Source organism: Thermobia domestica, chromosome 1 (genome assembly GCF_964235325.1).
Source record: "Thermobia domestica chromosome 1, izTheDome1.hap1.1, whole genome shotgun sequence".
NCBI classification, from domain to species: Eukaryota; Metazoa; Arthropoda; class Insecta; order Zygentoma; family Lepismatidae; genus Thermobia; species Thermobia domestica.
The window spans coordinates 339,133,529-339,145,984 of NC_137454.1; the positions used below are offsets into that span (position 1 = coordinate 339,133,529).

Genomic DNA, 12,456 nt, shown 5'->3' on the forward strand with positions numbered 1-12,456 from the left:
AAAATACTTTGTTACAGTTGTGCCAACTTCCAATATACCTAATATATACCAAACCTTACGGCGCAACAGCCCGAAAGGGTCAGGGCCGGCTATGCGGCATTTTATGGGGTGGATATGTTAGATGATGGAACAATTGCCCTTAGATGGTCTAAGCCATAGATGTGTGCACAGTAGAAAGGCGGAAAATGCCACCTCTAATAGTTTGGTACTTAGGTATATCGAAAATGTTTTAAACAGCAAAGACCATAATTTTAAATTGGGATTCAATACATCTTATTCTCTTTCCAGTCTTTGAAATGACCGAGAAACTACGTTGCCAAATTATTTCGAAATTTAGTTTTGTAAAACAAACACATAATGTTTCAGTTTCCAGACATTTCTTTCCATGCAGCTTAGAAATATTCCTGGGAAAGATATGTAATTTTATTTTATTTATTTATTTTAACTGCAACTGCTCGTGTTTTATCAACTTTGTTCTGAAACTGAAAATAAGGTGCTAAAATTGGTAGAGAGTAGGAATTTCAGAATTAGCCTAAATCATGAGAAGAAAAAAATTAAAAGATTAAAGCAGAGAATTGGTTAAAAATATCATGATGTAAATTTTATACTTGGTGGCTTGGAATTTAGCGGTCCTTTCAGCACCGAAGCTATACAAGATGTGAACCTACAGTTTAAGGTGGAATCTAAACAACCTTTATGCGCTGAAACTTTTCAATGATCTCCCACAGGATTCCAATCCGGAACCCCATTCTCCAAAGGCACGTGCATAGCTAGTAAAGTATAAAGTAGTGTAAATGTTGGAATTTATTGATTGGGGTCTAATATTTGTTTTCGATACAGATGATATCTTAGAAAAAAATGCCTCTTGCTCCGTCTCTTTCGACTATATCAGCGAGGCTACATCAGACGTGAACTACAGCTCAAAGTGGGACCCTAACCTAGGGTAACCATCCGTTCACTACCATTCCCGGTGTCCCGAAAAATTTTCCCGGGACGCCAAAATGTCCCGTATTTACGTACACTGGGTACAAGAAACTTTCCAATCTAAAATTTCCTAATTTATATTATTATTTTCTAAGCTATGTAATTATATTGGAATATGTCTAATTACTGAGCAACGTCATTACGACGTTTGCGATATTGGATGTGGTGGTTGCACTGTTTTCCCTCCTAGGCCTCCCTCTCAAGACTCCCACTGCGCAGATGACAGTGAAACGGGCTGAAAGTCTTATGAAAAACAAACTGTTTTTACTCTCTGTTTTGGGGCACTGTCATCAGATCAGTACAGTTTTTCCGTGATTTAACTAAGATATAATATACTGTCATTTACGAAAGGGGAACAAAGTATAGAACAATAAAACTGAAAGTAAAAAGAAAACTAGTTCTAAGTGAAATAATGTTTAAAAGTAAGAAAAAGAAAATAAAGCTAGTTGGAAGTTGAAAGTAGTTCGTTATAAATTCTGCCAGTGACAGATTTTGTTGTTGACATATTGATGAGTGTTTCATATATTTTCAGTCTTCTTGTTCACCTCAACCATAGGTTGGTGGGCAGCATGGATATTTTAAAACTTTTCTGTCGCTTGGAAGAGAGAATGTTTTCAAAATTTGTTTTTTTGTTAGTTGCTGATAGTTACTTGTTATTTAATTAATTCCACAACCTTTTCAATAGGTTTTAAAACGAAAAAGTGTAAATTTGCCTTTTTTGTGAGAGATACAGTGAGAGAGAGAGAGAGAGAAAGAAAGAGAAAGAAATAGAGAAGGGAGAGCCAAAATATATATTTAGGGGAGCAACCTATCTAAAAGTAAAAAGTTGTCCCGTTTTTTCTAGTTGATGATTTGATCACCCTACCCTAACCACATAACCTCCTGCCTAGAATCGAATCCAGGTCTACCACGCCAAAGACACGTACGCTTACCGCTTAGTCACGAAGGAGCTCCATATATTGATGGAAACGAGACCGAGATTAATACGATGTTTTTCGACTCGAGACGAGACCGAGAGTGTATTGAGTTTCATCTCGTCTCTATACCATTCCTCACATACATACACATCCTTTTTATACAGATACACAGATTAATATGGATGTAGGAATAAATTGAAAAAGCAAGAATCTAACACCAACTGAATTGTTTTCCAAGTTTGATTAAGATAAAGTAAGCTGTTTTGGTCGTTTACTTTGTCTGCACTTAGTTTCCTCTGCGTCTTTTTTTCTTTACATAAGAAGAAACTGCAGCTAACACCAATACTTCTTCGATAACCTTCATATCTTGTCACAAGAAACCAACTGAAGCAGTTCATTCTCATTCTACACTTCTGGCGCGGGAAGTGAAAAGAAAAGACCTGGAAACCCTGACTGGCTCATAGTATGATTTACAACTCTGGTGAAACTAAAATTACCGTGTAGCCACCTAGGCCGCGTTCGCTCTGGGGGGTAACGCTCGCTCGACTAGCCTCCCACTTAGACTCTGGCTAGTCGAGAAAGCGTTTATAATGCGTTACCCCCCTCCCCACAGCGAACGCGACCTAAGTGGCTACTCGGTAATTTTACTTTCACAGAGTTGTAAATCATACTATGAGCCTGTCAGAGTTTCCAGGTCTTTTCATTTCCCTCGCCAGAAGTGTAGAATGAGAATGACCTGCTTCAGTTGGTTTCTTATGAGAAGACATGAAGGTCATCGAAGAAGTATTGGTTTTAGCTGCAGTTTCTTATATAAAGAAGAAAAGACGCAGAAGCAAACGCCGATTTAAAGTGTACCCAATTAATAATTACAAAATCGCATTTTATATCGAGGTCTGGAGGAGCCACGAAAAGTTTAGGGGAGCCCTAGCCTCCCCTCTGGTTGCGGGCCTGAGCGCCTACCAACATTTAGCTGTTTCGTCAGGTATGTGCTAATCTTCACTGTAATAGGAGCTGATATATCCGCAATAAAATTATTGTGACAAACTACACGAAAATCAAGTTGTGGCAAACGACATACATCGTTTCAGAGTAGCTTTCGAAAATAGACTTTAATGAAAGAAAGCGTGTGTGTGTTTTCTTGGATGTTGAATTGACACTTTTTTCCCCATTGATTTATATGAGGAAGAATTTTTCTTTTAAATGGACGGGATTTTGGTTGTATGATTTTACTAATTTCTCCTTCTTGCCTACTCAAGTGTCACTTGCTTTAAAAATGTTCTTATATAATTATAATTCTTATATTAATCTCTAACATTAATGTAATATTGCTTTAGTTTTTATTTATATATATTGAAATTACATAATATAAAAAAATGAAATGAAATTGTTGAGTTTTACGTCCCACGGTTATGCCGGTTAGGCTAAAGGAGACGGTGATAATGAGAGATGAATGAAATGGTGGAATGAAGAAAGTGGGAGGAAACGGGAGAGCCCCGAGAAAACCCACGCACACGGCGTTTGTCCACCACAAAATTCACTTGGCGGGAGCAGGGTTTGAACCCGAGACCCCTAGCACCAGAGGTGAACGCTCTACCACTGAGCCACCGCGGCCCCAATTACATAATATAGTAGTCAAATTTCGCATAGAATACATTTAAAGATCTCAAAAGGATAAATCAGTACCACAAAATAAACTTGTTAAAATTCTCGTTTATTTCAAAGAATAAATAGAATGTTTCCTCACATAAATTAAACGGCTGAGAAACCATGATGGTGTCGATATTCAACACTCTTAAGTGCTACTCTTTTTGGGATTTATCAAACCTGCAATTAAAATAACACATTTTTCGCTCGACTTTTCTATGAACGCACAGTTTCATTAGTTGTTAGTATATAAATTTCCTACCTGGAAAGGACAAGAAGTTTCCTTACTCTATGATCGTAATCTTTAAAAAAAAAAAAAGGCATGGAATTTGTTACTAAAACAACAAAAATAAATGTCAGCCTCAAACACCACTCAAAAAAGAACAAAAAAAAAATTATATTTATAAAGATGTTTGAACAATGAAATCACAGCATTAAATATCAGACATTCGTCAAGTGGATAAATATAACATTACAAATATTACAGAATACACTTCTTCATCTTCGTTTTGCAAAGCGGTTTGAGTTACGTTGACCCAATTTAGCGCGATCATAGTGATCATTGTGGTTTCGTAATTAACTGGATACAAGGCCCATTGTGTATGTCAATTTGACACCGAACAATTTGCACCAAATTTACTTAAAGCGGAAATTTGCCACCTCCATTCTGGGCAAATTGCCGAACTTAGGTAATTTTGTCATGGTAATTTCGTCACTGGTACTTTAGTCACCAAACTATTAGCATGTAGGTAATTTCGTTACCGGAAATTTTTACACAGTAATTTCGTCTTCGGTAAATTTATCACCATTGTATTAACATATAGGAAACTTGGTCATAGTTATTTTTCCCCTTTGTTGAACTAAGTACAGACAAAGTAAACGACCAAAACAACTTACTTTATCTTAATCAAACTTGAAAAACAATTCAGTTCGTGTTAGATTCTTGCTTTTTCAATTTGTTCCTATATCCATATTAATCTGTGTATCTGTATAAAAAGGATGTGTATGTATGTTAGGAATGGTATAGAGACGAGATGAAACCCAATACACTCTCGGTCTCGTCTCGAGTCAAAAAACATCGTATCAGTCTCGGTGTCGTTTCGATCAATATATGGAGCTCCTTGTGACTAAGCCGTTAGGGTATGTGCCTTTGGCGTGATAGAACTGGATTCAATTCTAGACAAGAGGTTATGTGGTTAGGATACCACATTGAGCTATAGTTCACGTCTGATGTAGCCTCGCTAATATAGTCGAAAGAGACGGAGCAAGAGGCATTTTGTTTAAGATACCTCTGTATTGAAAACAAATATTAGACCTCAATCAATAAATTACAACACTTACATTACTTTATACTTTACTAGTTGTGCACGTGCCTTTGGAGCATGGCTCAGTGGTAGAGCGTTCACCTCTGGTGCTTGGGGTCCCGGGTTCGATTCCAGCCCCCGCCAAGTGAACTTTGTGGTGGACAAACACCGTGCTCGTGGGTTTTCTCGGGGTTCTCCCGTTTCCTCCCACTTTCTTCATTCCACCATTTCACTCATCTCTCATCATAACCGTCTCCTTTAGCCTAACCGGCATAACCATGGGACGTAAAACTCAAAGATTTCATTTCATTTTTCCTTTGGAGCATGGGATTCCGCATTCGAATCCTGCTGGGAGATCATTAAAAAGTTTCAACGCATAAAGGTAGTTTAGATTCCACCTTAAACTGTAGGTTCACATCTTGTACAGCTTCGGTGTTGATAGGGCCGCTAAATTCAAAGCCACCAAGTATAAAATTTACATCTTGATATTTTAAACCCCAATTCTCTGGTTTAATCCGATAGTTTCCCTCTTCCCATGATCTTGCCTTATTCTGAAATTCCTACTCTCTCAATTTTAGCATCTTATTCTCAGTTTCAGAACAAAGTTCATACAACATGAGCAGTTGCAGTTAAAATAATAATAATAATAATAATAATAATAATAATAATAATAATAATAATAATAATAATAATAATAATAATAATAATAATAATAATAATAATAATTAATAAATAAAATAAACATCTTTCCCAGGAATATTTCTAAGCTGCATGGAAAGAAATATCAGGAAACTGAAACATTATGTGTTTGTTTTACAAAACTAAGTTTCGAAATAATTTGGCAAGTTTTTTTTCGGTCATTTCAAAGGCTGGAAAGATAATATGATATAGTGAATTTCAATTCAAAATTATGGTCTTTGCTGTTTAAAACATTTTCGATATACCTAAGTACCAAACTATTGGAGGTGGCATTTTCCGCCTTTGTCCTGTGCACACATCTATGACTTAGACCATCTAAGGGCAATTGTTCCACCATCTAACATATCCACCCCCATAAAATGTCGCATAACCGGCCCTGGCCCTTTCGGGCTGTTGCGCCGTAAGGTTTGGTATATATTATGTATATTGGAAGTTGGCACAACTTTAATAAAGTATTATTATTACTATATTATTATTATTATTATTATTATTATTATTATTATTATTATTATTATTATTAATCATAGTGAACATACAATTTGGCTCGATGTAGCTCTACTTAACAGTATTAAATGAAATCATAAAATAACAATATTCTTACTTTCTTCATTCTGAGAATTCCGTTCCATTCGCTCCCCGTCTGGAACAAATATCTCAGCCACTTCTCTACACATTTTTATTTTTAAATCACGATTCATGTAGTTCGGATCTCTTAAATCATAAGGCATGGCCTATTTTGTGTTTCGATTATAAACGCCTCTGTGTTAAACACAGTAACCATGATTGGAGATGTATACAGCACACGTTTTCAAACACAACTGAAAATTTCTCTTTGTGATTACACTTGTGGTTATCTGCTTCGGGGTGGAGTTCGAGCTTCGGAGATAGGAGCTCAAATTCAAGTTATATCGTTGTTTCATCTTGGTCTAAAGCCAAATATTTTGCTTATGGATTACCATGGCACCAGTTAACTGTCAATCAAGTGCATCACGAGAAGTGTATTTTTCGGAATGTCCTTGTATTTTTGTAAATTTTCTTTTGTTGTATACACACATACTTCATAATAGCAGAGTTCCAATCTCTGCACAAAGCGTCTTCCAAGCAGCCGTTTCTTGCTACAATTCCCTTGCCTGGCAACACGTTTTTCCTTTTTTCCCTTCCTTTTGACATCTTTTAAACAGCAGGCGGTCTATTGTTCCGACCCGCGCCAAATACGCTCGAGCCGACGTTTTCTCAGCGATTTTATTGCTTTCGCGTTTATGTTTAGCCACCCAGATTTAAATACATTGCCAGCGTACTCCAAGCATACGCATGAGCAATAAATATGCCTTGCGATCGCTTCAAATAGCTGGGGCCTTATAAATTAACACTGGCCATCGTGCGGGATCGTGAGGTCTTTTATTGCCGTTTTACTGTATTGGGTCTTACTTTACAACGGGATTGGAAAATTGCCCTGTCATCTGAAAGTTGTCAGAAAAGGAGAATTCATAAAAAACATTCCGCCCATTCATATCAGAACAAAGTAACTGTTGCCGCCGACTTTAGCTCTAATTTCCCTGCAATACTGGATTTTGAGAAGAAATTTCGCTTTTTCCGTTCTCTCAAAATTCGATCCGAAATTACCCTGTGCCGAGGGAAATTTTCCCCCAATTGGCATTACTAGTCTATGCTTATAGTCAATCAAGGGCGCTGATCCAGGAGGGCGAAGCTTCCCCCCCCCAAAGCTCCTGTGGGCCCCCTTATTCTATATTTGAATATACATTATTTGGCATAATTTGAGTGCAATTTGTCTTAAAATCTTCATATATACCTTCTGCATCTGAATGTCCCCCCCACACACACAAATTTACAGAGAAATTGGCGTCCTTGCAGTCAATCCATCAACATCTTCGTCACTTCTTTTTCTATAACAAATATCGTGAAAATCATTTTGCTAATAGGTATTTCAGAAAGTAGCAGAGGCGGCTCGTGACTAAATTAATAGATCAAGCACAGAAAACCGGTTCGTTCACTGCGAAAAGAAATGTAAATGGCGTACTTAAAAAAATAAGTTACATGCGTGATTCCTGTAGTTTTTGGACTTAACGTACAGCAGACGTATAACTAAAAAGGCATGTTTGATAATACTTTCTATATAAGTGTTCTATCTATGCGTACGTTCTGTATGAAACAATGTAGGCGGTCAGGATCTCACATACAAATGCACGTATATAACAAATAGCCGACGAAGGTAACATAAATACATGTATGTGATATACGGAAAACTGTTAGATGGCAGACATCCTGCAACGGCATGCTGTAATATCTAAGGACAGTGCCTGTGTAGCATACGGATAACGTATCCTCCGTACTGATTTCTGTAGTACGCAAGAGGATACCATATATTTGTACAATATACCGCTGTCCGGAGAACGGATTTTTCTCTGTGTAGTGTTCAGTGGCGATGAAACTGACTCTTCTCCTCCCCTTCCGTTGTAAGATTTCCCCTGACTTTCGAACCGCTAGTAAGCTAATAAGCATAGTATGAAACCAATCACTTCAGGGGGCATAAAGTCGACACTTCCCACGTTGTAGAGGTTTTATTGATGCCACTGTCAATGTTATATCTGCAGAAGACGAAGTGGCATTTGTTAATCTTTTTCTCCTTATATTTTGTTGCAAAAATAACATTGCTTTTAAGACAATGATCATCATGTTAGATTTTTCTTCAACGTTGAATCATTGTTATAGGCGCAAATCTGTCTTAAATATTGGGAGGACGGCTAAGACCGTTTCGCCCATAATCTTTTTTAAGCGATGTTCAAAATATTTATGAACTTCAAAAACAATCCTGTGAAGGATCAGAGGAGCAGAGTTATTTTCAACATCGAGAGGTGAGCGAATTTGAGGCTTATTCTAGGTGGGAGAGGGAGCATCGATTTCATTTCACTTTCCTTTGTGGCAGTCGGAAACAAATCATCACATTTCTTCCCCCCGAACACATTTCAAATCGGATTACTGCGGGGACAAAATTTTGAAAGTTGACGCCCGAAAGGCAAAAAGAAGTGAAGCGAAGTGAATGAAATTGTGCATAGATAGTGTAGGCATCAAATGAGGAAGTACTACTTTTACTACTATTACTACTTTTACTACTACTTTTGCTATGGATCTGTATAGTACAAGGGCAAACTTATTTTAATGAAAGAAGTTTAATGAAAATTTTTAAAAATAATCGTTAAATTACTTTTTGAATATTATTTTTAATCTTCTTTAAAGAAAGAAGTGTTATAAAAATTTCAAAAATAATAAAACGTTCCTAACACAGGGTTTGAACCAATGCCAACAAAGATTTTTCTTACTAGCATGTTGCACTAGCTCACTCGGCTACGATGGCCGACAACATCTGCCCTTTATTTTGTGCTATATGTACGTGATGTAGTGTCACAAACAGGATTGCGATATAGACGTCATTTATTTTTCCTACATTGTTGCCAAGCGTAACCCGTTCACAATGCCTAATGGCTAGAGGTCAGCGTATTTCGAAAAAAAGTATATGGGAAACAGTGAAGAGTATGACAAGTATCACTCCCCGGTTCAAGCATGCACAGTGCGCGTAGGCAGACCCATTTTCAACTGTCCTCCCTTGAAACACAAAACATTGGAATAATTCCTAACCCAAGACTATTGCTCTCGGGTTATCCCCTCGCCCCTTTCAGAGCACAAGAAGGTGTTTGCGTTATCAACAGTGCTTCGCCGCTGAGGAGGCCAAATCTGTTTCAGGCCTCAATACAGGATTGGAATTTTTAATATTGAAATTATCATGCCAAATAATATAAATTTTCGACTTTGCCTTTCATTTCTATTAAATTCTTAATACTATACAAACATTTTCTACACTTGAGTAAATGAATTTTAAGAAGTCTGTTTTGAGTTATATAATAAATAATTTGAAATAAGGTTTATTTCAAAAATTACACAGAAATTTTGACTTAATTTGAAATTTATTGCAAAAAAGTTAATTTAGTTTTGCTCAAAAATATAGGTGAGGCCCGGCCTTACATGCCTCTCCTGACGAAACGCTAATAGAAGGTAGGAACACTAAAATGCATTCAAGTTTAAAATAGCCTTACCCGAGAATGTCTTTCCGCTTCACCTTACGCATAACATGGAGAGTTTAAAGGAATGCAATGCATGTAAATATTTATAAGGTAGCGGCTGCATCCACACCTTGTATAATATTTGTGTGAATATTAGGTTCAATTATCTCCACTCCTCGCCAATAGGAGTTCGTACTTCAATAATGATGACGTCAAGAGGTTTACGTCATAAACGAAATGTAACATGTTTTCTTATTGGCTAAAGGGATTGTGCATGGGTTGTCTGCTGGTAAGTTAGTGGACTGAAAATAGTGAAAGGTAAGAATTAGGTTTGCAATGTGTGTTTAGCACAGCCTATGGCATAAGTGAATGCGGAGAGAGAGACCTGGATGGAATGGAGAAGTATCTCAATCACATCGTCGCAGAGAGCAGTGCTGAGTGAATATGCAGTATGAGACTTTGCTTCATTGGTTACAGTACTGTCATAGTACGACTGTCCTGTTCTCTGGCTAACATGCGGGCCTAGTACAATTCACAATTGCCGGTGTGGAGATTTATGTAGTAAAAAATGGAAAGGAAATTTCAAAACTGCATCTTTTCTTCTGTAATGAGTGAAAAAAATCCTTTGGGTAATGTCCATATATAATTTTATTGCATACCAGTATCTTTTCAAGTACATTTCATCCCCCTCCTTAATGTCTTGTTTAGTCGTTAAATCTGCTAGGTTCAATTGACTCATCAACCAAAATGCATACACAAACATAAAAATTAAAGTTAAATTTTTAATGAAGGATTATCTCGCACAAAACACGTTGTAACTGACAATGGATCTCATCTAATCTTTATTGACCGTCACATAACGTGATTACGGATATTGTTGTCTTCTCTATCAAAGAATCTCATCATAGAAAATCTCAGTATATATTTATTGCACAAAATATATTTCATCAAGGAAAAGGAATCAGAGACATGAGTTGTTCTTATCATGTTTTATTTAAAAATCCAAAGCATAAGTCCTAGATTTAAGATATAAGTTATCAAATTTTAAAAAAATAGATGTTCCGAAATAATTGTTTGGATTTTGAAACGCTTAATCCTAGAAGGTATATAGGTAGATAAAAAAAATTTCTTAGTGAAATAAGTATTATATACCTTTCTATTTCATTTTCCAGGTGGAGAAAACAAAATCTTCGTAACGCTTAACTACTTGATCTACTGAGTTTAACTGAAGACAAAAACGTAATAGCAGATAAGGGCTTTACAAACGTGTCTGAATTAAACACCTTCCAAACACCGCTAAAAATCTTTTACATGTGACTTGGATGAAAGGAAATTTGCTTTCGTTTCTGTACCAATGTTTTATGTATATCCTTAATTTTGTTGGTATTGACTGTTGAACGTTTTACAAAGTTGCGAGATATAGTTAAAAAAAAGAAAAGAAAAATATGTTGATCAATTTAATACAACAGAAATATCATTTTTTTTAAATATTTTTGACCCATTTTTAGTCTGGTTATTTATTGTTGTGGCTTCCTCTATTATTATACGAAGTATATTATGTCTTTGAAACTAAATATGTATATCTCTAACATTATAGACTCTTTACCCAACTTAGATATAATGTACTACAACTCTCTTCCAATGATCTTTACATAATTCTGTGGTTCTCATTAATATAACTAAGATAGGAGTTCAGCAACGAAAAATTAAGTGCAATGAAATAAACATATTTTACATTTTTTTTAAGAACAAAAGGGGCTCAGCATGAAACAATTAGGAAATTATTAAAATAGACACTTTCCGACTTATGCACAGTCGTTTTGACGTATGCTTAGCGTCATACTAAAACCCTGACTACTACAAGAAATATATGTTAGTCGAACTGTTTAGTATGAAGCTAAAAATACATCAAAACAACTCTGCATAAGGCCTTTTATATTTAATCTTATGTTTAGTATGAAAAATTAAGAAATGAAAAAGAAACATTTCGATCTTCATCCTGAACTAATTAAAGTTGCTTAGCATGAAACATTTAAGAAACTCACTACATGAAAAAATATATTTCGTACGTCGTCCTGAATCAACTAAGAGTTAGCATGGAACATAAGAAATATTAAAATATATACATTTTAAGCTTCCTGTTTAATCAATAAAAGGTGTTCAGAATGAAATCCTTCAATGCTTGTCCTAAGTCAACTATAGACGCTAAGCACGAAATATTACAAACTTTAAAAAATAACAATTTCACACTTCCTGAATTCAACTGAAAGATACTCAGCAAGAAATAATTAAGAAATTATGGAATAAACGCATTTGGAACTTCGTCCTAAGCCAGCTGAAGGTGCTCACAATGAAACATTTAAGAAATAATAAACATCTTTCCAACTTCGCACTTAACCAACTGAAAATCCTCAGCATGAAAGGAAAGAAAAATATACTAAAACTAATATAATTCAAAGTTCATTTTCTGCACCTCCACGGTCAACAATCAAATAGAAATGGAATGAGCACATCTCAAACTTCCTCTCTCAAAGTCTCAATAACATAATAACAGCTCAAATTGTACTAACAATTTAATTAGTATCTTTATTATACATGTACAAATGTTACGATCTTCACTAATACAGAATTCACCGTCAATAGCAACAGATTCACTGTTGTATAAGCATGTTTGCAATGAAGGTACTCAAGTTGTGCATATAGAATAAGTACTTCATCTTCTCAGCATTCAGAAAATCCATATCATTGACACTAAAATTAAAAAAGAGACTTACTGTGCTTACAAGAGAAACAAAAGTAGAATCAATATCTTCATTAACACAAGTAAAGATA

The 12,456-nt window shown here is 35.8% G+C and overlaps 1 protein-coding gene across 3 annotated transcripts in view; it reads right to left on the reverse strand.

The window, feature by feature from the left end:
* LOC145663402 (uncharacterized) overlaps positions 1–12,456 on the reverse strand; it is a 224,387-nt gene that overhangs the window by 123,675 nt on the left and 88,256 nt on the right. For 2 of the 3 annotated variants that reach the window (XM_081729630.1, XM_081729631.1), the window contains exon 4: positions 10,669–12,375. The exons of the other annotated variant lie outside the window; for it this stretch is intronic. In XM_081729630.1, coding sequence (XP_081585756.1) covers positions 12,276–12,375 — 100 coding nt within the window. In that variant the 3' untranslated portion in view covers positions 10,669–12,275. Of the gene's footprint in view, positions 1–10,668; positions 12,376–12,456 lie in introns of those variants that run through there. 3 annotated transcript variants of the gene reach the window in all.